Source organism: Nannobrachium achirus (genome assembly GCF_963921795.1).
Source record: "Nannobrachium achirus genome assembly, chromosome: 5".
Lineage (NCBI taxonomy): Eukaryota > Metazoa > Chordata > Actinopteri > Myctophiformes > Myctophidae > Nannobrachium > Nannobrachium achirus.
In genome coordinates, this window is record NC_137814.1 from 22,943,967 (window position 1) to 22,960,112 (window position 16,146).

At 40.7% G+C, this 16,146-nt stretch overlaps 1 protein-coding gene across 2 annotated transcripts in view; it reads left to right on the plus strand.

Moving 5' to 3' along the window:
- The window catches only part of myom1a (myomesin 1a (skelemin)), a 43,500-nt gene extending 28,036 nt beyond the window's left edge, over positions 1-15,464 (plus strand). Inside the window, exons 17-37 of one of the 2 annotated variants that reach the window (XM_080726685.1) lie at positions 358-554; positions 1,097-1,223; positions 2,114-2,301; positions 3,004-3,118; positions 3,732-3,879; positions 4,728-4,834; positions 5,389-5,433; positions 6,779-6,915; positions 7,577-7,721; positions 9,267-9,326; positions 9,465-9,532; positions 10,338-10,463; positions 11,749-11,844; positions 12,112-12,199; positions 12,306-12,344; positions 12,654-12,759; positions 13,023-13,186; positions 13,482-13,518; positions 13,962-13,984; positions 14,592-14,647; positions 14,779-15,464. In XM_080726685.1, the coding sequence (XP_080582811.1) occupies positions 358-554; positions 1,097-1,223; positions 2,114-2,301; positions 3,004-3,118; positions 3,732-3,879; positions 4,728-4,834; positions 5,389-5,433; positions 6,779-6,915; positions 7,577-7,721; positions 9,267-9,326; positions 9,465-9,532; positions 10,338-10,463; positions 11,749-11,844; positions 12,112-12,199; positions 12,306-12,344; positions 12,654-12,759; positions 13,023-13,186; positions 13,482-13,518; positions 13,962-13,984; positions 14,592-14,647; positions 14,779-15,045 (2,339 nt within the window). In that variant the 3' untranslated portion in view covers positions 15,046-15,464. The remainder of the gene's footprint in view (positions 1-357; positions 555-1,096; positions 1,224-2,113; positions 2,302-3,003; positions 3,119-3,731; positions 3,880-4,727; positions 4,835-5,388; positions 5,434-6,778; positions 6,916-7,576; positions 7,722-9,266; positions 9,327-9,464; positions 9,533-10,337; positions 10,464-11,748; positions 11,845-12,111; positions 12,200-12,305; positions 12,345-12,653; positions 12,760-13,022; positions 13,187-13,481; positions 13,519-13,961; positions 13,985-14,591; positions 14,648-14,778) is intronic. The other variant, XM_080726686.1, reaches the window with a different exon arrangement.
- Positions 15,465-16,146: the final 682 nt, after the last annotated feature.

Consider the following 16,146-nt stretch of genomic DNA (forward strand, 5'->3'; position numbering starts at 1 on the left):
AAGGAATCAACATGATTTTTTTAATATATTTATCGATTAGTGTGATCAATAATTATTAACCCTGTATTATACGTCATTGTACAATGGTGGCATGCAAGAATAATGAAAATAGCCGATATGCAAGCTCTATGCGGCATGTTGTGAGCTCGCAGATCTGCCATTTTCACCATTACAAAAATAATATTACTTTAATCGTAAAAGTAATCGTAATCAAGACAACATTTTGAAATGATCGTGATGTTGATTTGAAGTAATCTGGCTCAGGCTCAGCCCTATAGTACGTCCTAGTAACACAATGTTAAGCGTATTGAGTGTCACTGTTCTGGACCTGGTTGTAACCAGCCTGACCTGTTACAGCTATCAGTGGCAAGCCCACCGATGTGAAGCTGCTGGAGGCTGCCAAGGACTACATGGTGCTGGGCTGGAACCCGCCTGCAGACAACGGAGGAGCTGATATCAGAGGCTACTATGTGGACTTCAGGACCGTGAAGGGACAAGTGACCGGACAGTGGCATCAGTCGCATGAGAAGGCCCTCACTTCCGCCTCCTTCAAAGTACGTTCTGATTCATACTTTGTTTGAGCGACAGTGTCGCTCGTCGAATATGGCCATGAATCTACAAGCTCACAATGTGAGCTGATAGATCTGCTTGACAAGCGACATCATCGTAGGATGAAGCATCATTTTAATTAAGCTTAAATTCTCCAAGTTTATAATGGAGTACTTACTGTTGGATGACAATAGTCTCAATGTAAGACTGAAAAAAAGGATTGCCACAATATATAAAATGATCACCTACTCGCACACAGTTACAGTACATACATCCTTATGGAATCAAGTTATAAGTCGTAATATTAGTTATTTATGAGTGGTGGTAAACCGCTCCTAAGAGTGGCTGTCCGTGTGTCTGTAGCCTTTTTCCTCAGCGTTTTGCCATATCAAAACGTGTGTGTGTAGCATAGCCTGTACATCCTAGACTCAAAGCCTAGTCTGAAGACGTTATGCAAGCACGACCACCGCTCACTTCACATTGGGTGTGATTTTTTATGTTTAAATGTGTTATTAATGCCGTTTCTCTGTGTTTTTTTCCCTACCAGGCTGAGAACCTGAAGGAGAATGTCTTCTATCAGTTCCAGGTGCGTGCAATGAACATGGCAGGTGTGAGTAAAGCCTCATTGCCCAGCGCCACTCTGGAGTGCAAGGAATGGACCATCACTGTGCCAGGTATTGACACAAAACCCTCTACATCACTATGACTTTATTCACCAAAAGATACCAATACAATAGATGCACACTGGTTGGGGTGGTTTTTTATTGACTTATACTGTGCATGGCACAAGGACAACAGGACAGTATGTATAGCAAAAAGAAAAGAAACACGCCTAATATGACAGACAACACATAACACATCATATTACACGTAAAGCTCCTGTGTCCCGGGGGGTATGCACAGTATATGCGGGATTGAATGTAGGATTCTCAGAATTAATGTTGGAGAACCCAGACCGGTGCCCGTTGGGCAGAACAGTCACAATTGACGTCCAGTTGTATAATACCTCTCTGTGATGTAGGCCTTGTTTTTCAGCATGCAGCTGTTACCATGGTGGCGACACTGTTTATTATCAGTGATGCAAGCGGCTGTTACCATGTTCGATGTCACCATGCTCATCTCCAAATTTGGGCATTATTTCAGCAAGCGGCTGTTACCACGGTGGCGACACTGTGTAGTATCAGTGATGTCAGCATGCAGACAGACGGTCAGACGGACAGACATTCAGTAAAAATAGTTAGATGTACAATGTCTTGAGATTTAGGTTAGGGATCAGGTCTGACAATAAACGTCTTTACACCAGGCAAATGCTAGTTCTGAACAGTCACTTCTAATCACTGGTATAGACAGCAGCTATTTTTTGATTCCCTGAATGCAGTTCCAAAATCCTGCAGTCCTTGGATTAAGTGTAAACCTTTGCTTGCCAGAAGCCCGGCACAGTAAAGCCTCAGTTATACTAGTTGCATCCGTTCTACAAGCTCTGCTATTTTCGCAACCAAGTATAAATCAGACATAAGCAGTCTCTATTTCTCTCTCACTCTCATTTATTTCCTCATATCCTCAGGCGTTCCGGTTGGTCTCCATGCCCTGGAAGTGCGTGACACGTCTCTGGTGATGCTGTGGGAGCCGCCTGTGTTTGACGGTCGCACGCCTGTCAACGGATACTACCTGGACGTCAAGGAGGCCTCGGCCGGTGAGACCTTTGGATGGAAGGCTGTTCACGAGAAGGCTGTGAAGGTCAGATATCTGAAGGTGAGGGAGCAGCAGTGGTGGAAAAAGTACTCACAGTTTTACTTAAGTAATGCAGAACAACACTCCATTCCTACAAGCTCACAATGTGCTGTGTTGCAATGTTTTTGAAAAGCTTTTGAAAAGCTTCTGAAAGCCTGTGACGTCATCTTTTAAGCATTTTCCCCCAGAGACTTTGCTCCATCTACTCCACCATAGTTAAGCCTCAATAGAGATCGAAGTTCAGGCTGGCCCGGGCACTTACAGTATGCTCCAATGTAGCCTGAGTGCATCGCAGGTTCGAGTCCCGTACCCAGCGATCTTTGCTGCATGTCTCTCCCCATCTCTCTCTCCCTGTTTCCTGTCCTTCTCCACTTTACCTATGAATAAAGGCAGAAAAGCCCCAAAATATCTTAAAAAAGAAAACAAAAGGAGATCCAAGTTCACCTTGAGTTTTACTGTGGATTTCACCTTGAAATACAATTAGTAGCCAAGGGGTTTTTAGGCACAGAGTGATATAGAACTGCACAAAGACATTAGACTTCATAGCCATAGTATGTGGTTGTTAATTACCGCACCTATCAACCAATCAGATTGCATGACACGCCCAATCCATTTTATAATCAATACAATACAGATATAAAGAGAGAAATTCAAAGCATGCTATGTAATGTGCTGATTGTGCTCTGCAGTTTAAATAGAGTTTTTCTTGTCTTTGCGACTCAGGTGACTGGACTGACTGCTGGTACTTCCTACGTGTTCCGCCTGCGAGCTCAGAACCTGGCTGGGGTTGGACATCCCTCTGCTGTCCTGGGTCCCATCCTCGCCCAGACTGCCCCTGGTCAGTGGAACACACACACACACACACACACACACACACACACACACACACACACACACACACACACACACACACACACACACACACACACACACACACACACACACACACACACACACACACACATAGGGCTGTCACGATTAAGTTGACGATTAATTGTAAGTCAAATAATTAAGACTAATGATTTAATTGTCTGTTTGCTTGAACATTGGAACGTGTGGAGAGTAAAAAAGTATTTCTGTTTGCCTTTTAGGCTTTGTAATCAAAGATTGCACAAAGTGACACTAAGACACAAAGTGACACTAAGACACAAAGTGACGCGTTGTGAGCTTATCGATCTGCTATTTCTGCTTTTCTTTAATATTTGAAAACGCGGGAAGGTTTTTCAGCATGTAAACGATTGCGACGATTGTGGCGGTTATTCACAAATAATTGCGATGATCTGAAATAATTGTGATTAGATGATTATGTAATACGTGTGACAGGCCTACACACACCCACAAACATAATACCGTACATTTACATTCGTTCATAAGCATATGCACACACACTCACACCTACTGTATCCACATGCGAGTACACTCTTCTACAGTATTTATTCTCCCTCCCACAGACACCCATGAGATAGTTGTGGATGTGGACGATGACGGCGTCATCTCCATGATCTTTGAGTGCTCTCAGGCCTCCGAGTTTGTCTGGTCCAAAAACTACAAGGCTATCACAGACAGCTCTCGCCTCACTGTTGTCAGTGAGAAGGGCAAGTACGTACAGTATACTGCATGCATGCTTGTGTACAGTATGTGCATCCATGCGCGTGTGTCTCTTTGTGAGAGAAATCCTCTCATTGCTGTGCTTGGATATCCCATTGTGTACACGTGATGTTTGCCTACAATGCCACCTTCAAGAATTCCATGCCGTGTTTTGGAATAAGGCTGGGCGATTTTAGGGAAACCTTCGATATTCGATAACGTTGTTGAATACCTCGATATCGATATTAGAAACAATTGCATGATATAGTTTTTGATGTTTTTCTGCTTTAGGTCCACTGCCTGCCTAACATAGATAATGAATAGCATATCCATGCATGCACATTGCACAGTACACACAGAATAAATAAATTAAATGCCTTATTTCCATTTTCCAACGTTTTATTGAAATAACCACACCTGGTTACAGATGGACTGCTTTTTTGCATGTGCTACGTGCATGCATAGTGTGTCTGTTAATTAATTTGACACATACAGTACAGTACACCAATACCTAATTTCAAGCCATCTTCGTCGATATGTATACCTCGCATGTTGATACCTCGATATCGATGGTTTTTTGATATATTGCCCAGCCTTAATTTGGAACCAAAATATGTGTTCCTAATTTCCACATCACCTTGCCTGCCACAGTTCATGGTCTCCAAAATCAATTATGGAAAAGCCTGTGTGCTTTTTAAACCTGGCGTCCCTATTTTCCCTATTTTAAAAATGTTTATACATTTTTCACATTTCTTCAGTGGAGCATGTTGTTTGGCTATTTTCACTTTTTGTCATACAAGAAACTATATACCGGTATGGCTTAAGTGGTTGAAAAACAGTTGTCCCCTGTGCCTCTGCAGAACCAGAGCTATCTTCAACGATCCCTCTCTGGAGGATCTGGGCATCTTCTCCTGCGTGGCCACCAACACCAACGGCGTCTCCTCCAGCTACACCCTCACCGAGGAGGGTGAGTCACACTGCTCCTATCGGATGACATTCGATTCACTGACTCTTTTAATTTGTTTTTGCGTGACGTAGGCTACATGCCCGAAGAGGCGTGCAGACAGAGTGCCAAAGGTGTGATGTATCTCCTCCTCTGTAATCAACTTTCAACAGCTGTGTTAAATTGACTCCCGCCATGTTGTACCCAAGGGGATACGTGCATTAAGCCCAGAGAGTCATGACAGCGAGATGCAGTGTTGCGGTCAGATTACTTGTGGATACAAGATTGCCGATGATGGAGCTTTTGGCCTCTTGGCAGCAGTTGAAAATCACAGCATAGTAGTACTGTGCATGCCAGGCAATGAGAGAGTTTATTGAGTGTTAAGGCTTGATTGATACTTAGTTTCTACGAGATTACAACACGTCGCAGTGCGACTATTAGATCGTCTATTTTTGGATGTGCAACGTCCTGCCATACTCAACCAAGTATAACTCAGGCGTGAGGCGGACCAGTTTGAGGTGTGATGGAGGTTTTATAGATTGTTTAATTCTTGCCTTTTGTTTTTTGTTGTGTGTCAGGTCTCAAGCGTCTTCTGGATATCAGCTACAGCAACAAGTTCCCTGGTGAATATCCCAATTTCTCACTGGCCACTTTAGAATTATTTTCAAAGCATGTTAAAGCATGTTAAAGCATGTTAAAGCATGTTAAAGCAAAGTTATATTTTTGTTGTAAGAATTTGTATGATGTGAAGTTAAAGTAAAATGGAAACAAAATAAAATATCTTTGTTGTTACTGTAAGCACTAAATATGTACCATTACTGCATACTATAGCACAGTGTTTCTCAATCTTTTTTGTCTTGAGAACCCCCTTTCCCAGGTTTTTAATCCAAGTACCCCCTTTACCCGACAAAAACCTTTTCCTTATAAAACTGCAATTACAACCATCTAAAACCATCACAAATAAGAAAGGGAGTGAGAGTTTCAAATGGGGCCTCCTGAACAGATTTATTTTCAACACTGTGGCCATAGCATTTCAGTCCAGTTTTCATGTCAATAACTTACATTCAAATGTCAAACATCATTCAAACACATCCCAGTTGCCTGGCACCATCATTTGGGTTAGTAACTATCAGGCTCACAACAGTTTCATCATCAAACATAACAGTGATTTATAGGCCTACTTCTATTTTTCTTTTTTGGGGGCATTTTCGAGTACCCCTTGCAGTACCTCTGCGTACCCCTAGGTCCAGTTTTCATGTCAGTTTTCATGTCCATTTGAGAAACACTGCTATAGCACATACAGTAATAATATACCATGATGTGTTTGCTAGAACTATGAGGGCTTTTTCAACAAACATGCTTAGTTAACCCATTTAGAACGGGTACACATTTTGTGTATCATTATTTTATACTTTAACTATTGAAAAATAGCAGATATACAAGCTCACAGCGCGGCACCGAGTGCCGCGCTTTGAGCTTGTAGATCTGCTATTATTGAAAAATCTTGAAAATTTGAATTTTGACCCGATTCTATAAGTGTCTTTTGAATCCTTCTAAGGTTTTTTGAAAAACCTATGTTTCTATGTCAGCAATCTGGCCAGCCATCGTCAAAGAAAAGGTCCTTTTCACTTAAATGGAGCTCAGTTAGTCTGTTCTTGAGAGACTACTATGTCAGTGGTTCTCAAACCTTTTCATGTGACGGACCCCCAAAATGATATTTATTTGGCCACGGACCCCCATCTCAAAATATTTAGTTCCAGGGACCACCCCAGAAGCAAATTTTGAGTTACAAACATTCGCTTTGAAAATACATATATTCAAAGATTTGCACACATTTTCACGACTTTTTTCAGAAAATAGCAGATCTACAAGCTCACAGCGCTTGTATATCTGCTATTTTTCACTGGTTAAAGCATTGAACAATGCTAGGCCTATAAATGGGTTAAACTCCTACGTTCTTCTCTCCAGTTATCCCCTTCAAGACAGAGATGGCCATGGACCTGCTGGAGAAGGGTCGCGTGCGTTTCTGGACCCAGGTGGAGAAGTTCACCGCCGGCCTCCAAGTGGAGCATGTGTTCAACGATGCCATCGTTTCTCAGGGAGACGTAAGTGACTGAAGTGGAGCTCTCTCTTATCAAACACGGCAGAACTCTTGTGATAATAATACACTTTATTTTATTTTATAATCAGTATAGTGTCTGCTAGGGCTGGCTGTCACAAGTATTACATAATAGTCTAATCGCAATTATTTGACATAATCGCAATTATTTGACATAATCGCAATTATTTTGTGATTATCGTCATAATCGTTTACATGTTGAAAATGTGTTTATATATGTTCAAACATTTAAAAAATTGTGGAAATAGCAGATCTACAAGCTCACAATGCGTCACGAAGCGACGCGTTGTGAGCTTGTAGATCGGCCATTTCCACTATCAATGTTATTTTTATAGTGTAAAGTTGTCAAATATGTCCTTAATTTCTTTTTTTATTTAGGTTATGTGTCATATCTACCATGTGCAACTTCAAAGCCTAGAAGCCAAACAGAAATGTAATTGTGAACGACAAAAACAACAATTAAATCGTTAATAGCATTTATTTGAGTGACAATTAATCGTCATGTGAAACGTCATATCGTGACAGCCCTAGTGTCTGCGTTGTACTCCAGTTTATAATAGTGCCCTGATGATCAAATAGGACCTTTAGCCTGAGGAACTCTCTTAGCCTGATGTGATGAGGTTTGTGCTGATCCGTTTTATCTCCAGAAATACACAATGCATTTCGACAAGACCACCGGCATCATTGAGATGTTCATGGACTCTCTGGAGGTCACCGATGAGGGAACGTTTACCTTTAACCTGGTGGATGGCAAGGCCAAGGGTACTACTAGTCTGGTGCTGATTGGAGATGGTGAGTGTCCCCATACAGCTATGTACGTTTGACTTGACTTGTTATGTCAGGGGTTCCCAAACTTTTTTGTCTCAGGGCACCCCATAAATATATTTTTTTAAATCCGAGGCACCCCTACATTATAATTTTCACTCCAAGCATCTTATATTTATAGCATATCGTCGTTGTCGGGTGGAAACCTTGTATATCCAAAACAGTTCGTTTTGTATTTATCATCTATAAAATGTACTAAACTAGTGAAAACAGACGATCTACAAGCACACAACGCCTCGCATCGCGAGGCGTTGTGTGCTTGTAGATCGGCTGTTTTCACTACTTTTGTGCGACAGTCTTGTATGATGAAGCAGGGCTTTACTTTGCGAAAAGACGTACACATTTGAAACTTGGAGATACAAGGTTTCTGCCCGACATTGACGATATTTTAGTGATCATGTTGTGAGGAAAATGTTGAGATAATAATAGCCATTTTGGTTAGAACTGACTGAAAATAACTTTGTACTTCAAGTTTAAAATGACACTAAATATTTCTTCAAGTGTCCAAATAAATTCCAAATATTATCAAATGATCTCGCGGCACCCCTGGACTGCCGTCGCGGCACCCCACTTTGAAAACCCCTGGTCTAGATGCCCTGTGCTCTTATTCAAAATAGTGTAGTATTCACCTTGAAATACAATTAGTAGCCAAAGGGTTTTTAGGCACAGAGTGATATAGACAAAGACATTATAATCATGCATAATATACAATACAGCAGGGGTCTTCAACATGCTCAGGCCAAGGACCCCTTAGTTGAGAGCGAGAGATGAAGCAGGGACCCCCACAACTTGTACATAGATTCCATATAGTTTCATTGTTTGACAGCACAATCATCAGTGTATTTTGGATTCATGTCAATTTGTGTTTTCAGATATTTAATCAGTACTTAATAAACTTGACCTTTCACTCTGTAATTAGTCTTTTTCCCCTCTACACCAAAGCTCTTTGCCGAAAATAGACAATCTACAGCGTGAGGCGTTGTGAGCTTGTAGATCTGCTATTTTTGGCTAAAGTTCTCAGAATATGGACACTAGGGTTTAAGTGGTTAATATTAAAAAGAAAAAAAAACTTTCTATCACTCAAAGATTTGGAGGACCCCCTGTAGTAACTCTGAGCTGAAAGCCTTGAAGTCTAGTATCTCCCTTGACCAGGAGGGATTACCCATTTGGCCTAGCAGTTGATGTTTGGTTTCTATAAAAAAAAGAAAGTGGATTTGTTTAGTAAATCTTGCATTGAGTTTCTCACCAACGCTCTCTCTGTCTGGTATATCACATCCACTGCAGTTAGAATGACTGTCCTCGTAGGGGCAGCAGAAGACAACGTTTCCTCAACATTTTCTAATGAATTTTTAAATGCTCAAAGAGCTTGTTTTGTGTTTGATGCACTGTGCTTGTTCATTTCTAATAAGAAATTTGCCCCCCAAACAGAGACTGAAAATAATGATGGAGTATATTGTTTGTTCTTGTTTTTGGAGGTGATTGTTGATTGTTGTTTTTATTACTGTTGTTCAGAGTTCAGAGAGCTTCAAAAGAAATCTGAATTTGAGAGGGCAGAATGGATCAGAAGACAAGGTACAGTACAAGATAATCATTAAAGAAGACAACATTTTTACAAACACAAGTTGTGGTTTTATACAATGATGCACGCTACAGCATTGTTGAAAACCTTAAATACTCTAATACTTATACCGTCCTTCTGGCCACCCATAGGTCCTCACTTTGTGGAGTATCTTGGCTTCACTGTTACTCCAGAGTGTGATGTGCTGCTGAAATGCACGGTAAGAAAAGTGTAGTAACTGTACTATCCTGCCTATAAGATCAGTGGTTCTCAAATATCTTTATGTCATGGATATGTATTTGGCAGTGGACCCCGATCTGGAAATATTTTTTGCCAAGATATCATTTGTGTTTCAAAAATATTCCAAATTCTTCAAAGATGTTCGAAGATTCTTTTTAAATAGCGGATAAAACTCACAACAGCCGGTGTATATAGTTAAAGGAGGACTTCACCACTTTTCAACCTGTCTTCATATAATAGCACAATTTTTTCCTACTCAGTCTGGGTCTCATAGGAGAGCTGTGGGCGGGTCAAATCCATCCACCAGTGACATCATCGTTTGACAGATTATTTTTTTAAACAATGTATTTGAAAAAGATATTTAGATTTTTATTATCGCGGGAACAATGGCGTCCACTTTAACATTGCACCTTTTTAGGAATAGAAAGCCTGCAGTTTCTATTAGCTTGGATTCCCCATTGATGATGTCACTGGTGGATGGATTTGACCCGCCCACAGCTCTCCTATGAGACCCAGACTGAGTAGAATCATTTTTTGCTATTTTATCATGAACATTAGTGAGGACCTATTATATGAAGACAGGTAGAAAAGTAGTCTTCCTTTAAAGTGGCTAAACATATCCCCTTAGGTCAAATTTAGCTGGGGACCCCCGTAGCCCCCTCAAGGACCCCTGGGGGTCCCCGGACGCCACTTTGAGAACCTCTGTATAGATCGGTGACATAAAATACAGTAACAATAGGGCTGACCTCACATTTTCTCTTCTTTAATGTCACTCTCCTCCACAGATAGGAAATGTCAAGCCAGAGACTGAGATCAGATGGTTCAGGGACACCATTGAGATTGAGGAGGGCGACGAGGACGCTAAGAAGATTGAGAGACAAGACGGAGTGTTGACCTTTAATATTGGAAAGGTCAGGTCATTGGTTTGAAAAGCTTACATTGTGGGTAGTTGTTAACTCATGAGTAGAAAGCTTCATGCTTTGCTACACTACTGATGCATTAATGGGACTGTTGTATATTATAGCTACAGTATTATGTTTACTGTAGATGATACACGGCTTACTCCCCTCTCTAACACACACAGACTCATAAATGATGAAACACTGTTAGAAATATTCTATAAATTTGTAGTGATGTTGAAAACAACAAGTTAGAATGCGTTGTTGGTTTCAGCATCAATGTCGTCATTTAAGAATATTAATTATTTTTCGTCGTTATTTTTTGTCATAGAATTCGCTTATTTTGATATGAATATTACATGATATGACTATGTCATATTCTTCAACATTTATGCCCATATTTCCAAAATATGCAGTTCATTCGTGTGTTGACTTATAATAATTGACAGTTAGAATATTGTTTGTGTGACATCAATCTAAAACGATCACGAACTGTTATGTGCTGCACATATTGCACACATGAGAAATTGCCTATTGATTATGGAGAATATAAAACAGATTAGATCTGCCACTCCTGCCACCAGTGACGTTTGATTGATGTCTCATGCTACCAGGGACGTGCTGGCCATTGGGAAAAGCGGGACAACTCCCGAACGGCCGGTTCATTCCCGGCCGGTCCAGGCCGGCCATTAGGAAAAAATTAACAATAGAATGTCGGCCTTCGTTCCATTTTGGGAGCTCGGCCAACAAAGTAAATCGTCACTGTCGGGCAGAAACCTCGTATCTCCAAGTTTCAAATTTGTAATTTTTTTCACAAAGCAAAGCCCTGCTTCATCATACAAGGCCGTCGCACAAAAGTAGTGAAAACAGCAGATCTACAGCGAGGCGTTGTGTGCTTGTAGATCGGCTGTTTTCACTAGTTTAAATCATTTTTAAAATGATAAATACAAAACAAACGGTTTTGGACATACAAGGTTTCCACCCGACAACGAGGAAATATAACTCATGTACAGTAATTGGCCCACTGGCTTGTCACTTGTCATGATCTGAAATGGCAAATCTTTGAGTAGCAGCAGCGCTATAGAGAGAGATCTCTCTCTATAGCGCACAATGAGGGCCTCTACAACTCTTTTTCCCGGGCTGAATCAGGGGCCCAGCACGTCCCTGCATGCTACCCAATACATCTAAATAACAATGAGAGGGTTGGGGAGAGCATGGGCTCAGGAGTGGTGGCCCGCTGCCTGCCACTCCTGTGGGTGACGCTGGCATTAACTGGTTTATCTGTCCCAATTTACAGTGTGTTATTAAGCAAGAGAAAGAGGTCACAGAGACAGAGACAGAAAGGAAAAAGAAACCTGCAGAGGAAGCAGTTCCCGAGCCGCCACGACCCAAAGTCTGAATACAATACTAAGCGTCTCTAGCTTCCATCTATAAAACTATCCATGTGTCTTCTTCTGCGTCAAAAACTTTTACATGTCTTTATCTGTCAAGCCTGCAGCATCCCGGGCATAGAAAAGCTTGCCTTTTCTATTTGGTTCGTCCATGTCTTTGTCATAACGTCTGTTTCTTCTTCTTTGTCCACACATTACATTATTTTAAAGTAGACAGGAATCCATGGTTGTCTGCATGCTGCTAACATTGCTTTCACTTCAAACTGTAGATTTCAAAGAAGGATTGTGGTGTTTATGAGATCATCCTGAAGGACGCGAGAGGGAAAGATAAGAGCATGTTCAAACTGGCCGACGAAGGTAATTTATTTTTCATGCATTTTGAAGATCCAAGTTTCCATTTTATTTTGTTTTATCTGTTGGTAAAAAAAATAATTTTAATTAATGGCATTGATTATTTTTCCAGGTTACCAGGCTGTCATGAATGAGCTGTACAGGGTTATTGGTGAGCCATTCTGTCAAACTACTTTTTAAAAGATTTCCGTGAAGATATTTATATTTTGATTATAGAAACAAGTCACTTCTTCAAACGCGTATTTAGCCCTGGTTGAGATCGTGAAATATATACATTTAAGTATAAAACATTTGTATACATTTTTCAGATCCAATATTTGTGACAATTTACTTTCTTTTAGTTGTCTGTGTTTTTAAATATCATTTATTTAAAAACACAGTAATACAACTATTATTTGTATTACTATTATTCCAAATTGAACAGATAAATATCTCTGTATTTCGGTTCCTCTCCTTCCAGCTAACTCCTCCACTGAGATCAAGGTTCTCAGCACTGAGCAGGGCATCATCCTCTACTCCTTTATCCAATATTACGACCAAGACCTGCGGGTTACTTGGCTCCAGAAGTACGTCAATCCACCCTACCACGTCATTGGAATGCTGCTTTATGTTGTCCTTGTCTGTTCGTCCCTCCAAGTATACACATTTCTCACTTGCCACAGTGGAGGTGACTGGGGAAAACAAATCATCCACAACAAAAACAACAGATCCCTCACTAAACCCGGTCTAAACCAGTGTCTTTGGCTAAACCTGCATCATTTCAGTACAACAATCCTCCGATTCACAATAACGTGGACACTCATCCCCATGTCACCTTTGTATTTGTCAGAGAGGCTAAGATTGCCAGCTCGGACAGAGTGCAGTCCGGAGTCACGGGAGAGCAGCTTTGGCTTAAGATCAAGGAACCCACTGAGAAAGACAAAGGCAAATACACCATGGACATCTTTGATGGTGGGAGTGGTGTCAAAAGGGTGGTTGACCTCACTGGGCAAGGTGAGTGCCAGTTTAAATATCTGAAAGATAATTCAGCTTGATTTGACAGAAGATTCAGGCCCATGTATTCACTCGATCCCTTTGTTTCAATATATGATACACAAAATGCCTGACACTGTAGGATATTACTCTATATAAACTCACACTGTGTAGATTACATGATGAGCCTACATTCGTTCATCTTTATTTATTTCATCTTTATTTTCATTGCCCGTTATTTAAAAAGCTACATGGAATTTGGGGCGATGCTTCTGTACTCAATTAATTGCATAATCTCCTTTTTTTGTCTATGTAGCATGGGAAGAGGCATTTGAAGAATTCCAGAGGTTGAAGTAAGTACCTCAACTCTTTTGTATTGATGTTGCGTAATTCTGAATCTCTGTCTGTGTAACTAAAATGATGACTTTTATGTCATAGTATAGTGGCTTGTCATCACAATGCTAAAAATAGACTCAATGTACTTTGTTTGACCTTTTGAACGGACCACACTCAAATCACACTTCCTGGCATTGTGAAACATACTGCATACCCAAACAACTTTTGGTTTCCTTTGTATATTTTGTTTTTAATTATTATTATCTAAAAAAGAAGCGGCGCATAGTGAGCTTGTAGATCTGCTGTTTTCACTAGTTTGGGTCCTGGGCAAATGTTTAATTTTGCTTTTGGGTCACGATCTATAAAGATTGGGAGCCACTGCTCTAAACCTTCAGCCTGTGGTACCATTTTGAGATGCCTCTGACAATGTCTCTGTCTGCTTCCTTCCCTCCTTCCTCAGGGCGGCAGCCATCGCAGAGAAAAGTAAGCAGATATATTTACCTTGCTGGGTGAAATTATGCAACAAACTTTCAGACTCAACGCACAGCTGGGATTTTGATGGGATTTCTTTTTTTAACAGGAATTAAATTATTGAGCAGATGTGGTGGTAATTGTGGTGCGGAAAGACGTACGAGGGTGTTAGTTATCATTACTTTCGGGAACTCATTTGATTTATCTGACCCTATCAGGGAAAGACTTTGCTCAGGAAAATGAGCTGTCAGAAGTGGTTTGATAAAGTAATAAAGTAATTAAAGCTTATTTAAAGTATGGTCTTCATGCATTCTCTATTTCCTTTCCAGTCTGAACAATGGGGGAAATGGTTCTATTTTCATTTCAATTTGTATCGCAAATGTAAACACATTCTCTCATGCTGTGTACAATCTGCAGTTGAAATAATGTGTTGTATGAATAAATGAGAATGCATGCAGGTAATCTCTTTCAGTTTCAATATAATTTATTACATTATTATGAGTAATTCATTTAGTATGAGAATATTAGATTGGTATTAGCTACGTACATATAATCCAGAGTCTATGAACTATCTATGTGATGCACACACTGATTCGCTTCTTTGCTCACTCTTGTTTAGATCGTGCTCGAGTGGTTGGAGGTTTGCCAGATGTGGTCACAATCCAAGAGGGCAAGGTAAAAGGAAGCATCACCCCTCTCAGGGGAACTGTTCTGTACTCAGATTTTGTATGACACGTTTCACATAAAAAGAAACTCCCAAAAAACAATAATAATACATTTTCAAATGTCCTGTGCTCTTTGTTCAGTCCCTCAACTTGACTGGCAACGTCTGGGGTGATCCTACGCCTGAGGTGAGCTGGGTGAAGAACGACAGGCCGCTGGTGTCTGACGACCGCTACACGCTTAAGTTTGAGGCTGGCAAGTTCGCCAGCATTACCATCGCTGCCGTCTCCACAGCCGATTCTGGCAAATACGCCCTTCTGGTCAAGAACAAGTATGGTACAGAGGCTGGCGAGTTCACCGTCAGTGTCTACTCCCCGGACGACGAGGAACATAAGGCGGATAAGGCGTAATAAGAAGAAGCAGAGTGGAGGGGTGACTGGGCTGTCCCCAAAGCATTTTACTTTACAGTGAATGTCTGTGTAAGGATAGCAATCTAAATAAATGATGAATCTGGGAATGGCATAACAACGGCTCCATCTGCCTCTTTCATGCTGCTCCGGGCTAAAAGAGCTTTGGGCTTTGCAGGTCATGGATGCATATATGTGGAATATGGTAAATATAGAGAAGAGTATTGTGTGCTTGTAGTTGCTTCATTTGTCTTGTCTCACTTTAAGCCGTTGTCAGCAGTTTATATAAAACCATGGGAGATGGTTGGCCTGTTTATAACATTAATCTTTACTTAAAACAAAAACGGAAGGATGTTAATGTCTTACTCCGAGCTGCATTTGGATAAACTGAACTCTTTAAACTATCTCACCCTGAAGCTGATCTGGATGGGGGGGGGGGGGGGGGGGGGGGGTGCAGGAAAGGGTTGATGTCGTAATGTTTTTATTCGTCTCTGTAATGTGAAATTCTGAAAATATGGACCAGTGGAAACAAATTTCTCGTTCCACTGAGTAGAGATATGACTATTTAAGGAACAACAAAGCAAAAACAGCTATGTTTACTGTACTGTGTCTAACTATAGTGTACCAAAGATGTCTTGTTTGCAAGGTAGAAGTGTCAAACATTAAGAAGTCGGTTAACTTTTTACAGTGGAGGAAGTCAAGCATAGACCAACTGCTGAAGTGTGTTTACCTTTCACACAAGTGTGACAAAAGAACTGGTTCGTGGTTTCTGCCAGCCTCTAAGCTGTATACTTGTGACAAAAACGTGCATACACAGCATACCTTTATGTCTACAGGCTATGGCTATAGAACCAATTCTATAAGCATGCATGTCAGTCAGAAGAATGTTTTTGAAAGTGGAGACAGAGAGGGCGTTGTTTTGGGTAAAACTTCCAGATATCTTTATCTGGGACTTGCTTTGAAATTGTATTGTCAATTGAACAAGGAAAGTATGATCTCCTTATGGTGTTGTATTAATAAAGGTACACTTGCTCTGTAGAAAGTTCCCCGTGTTTATATTCTTTTACATAAAAACAAACAAAAAAACATGCTTATAGGCCTAGT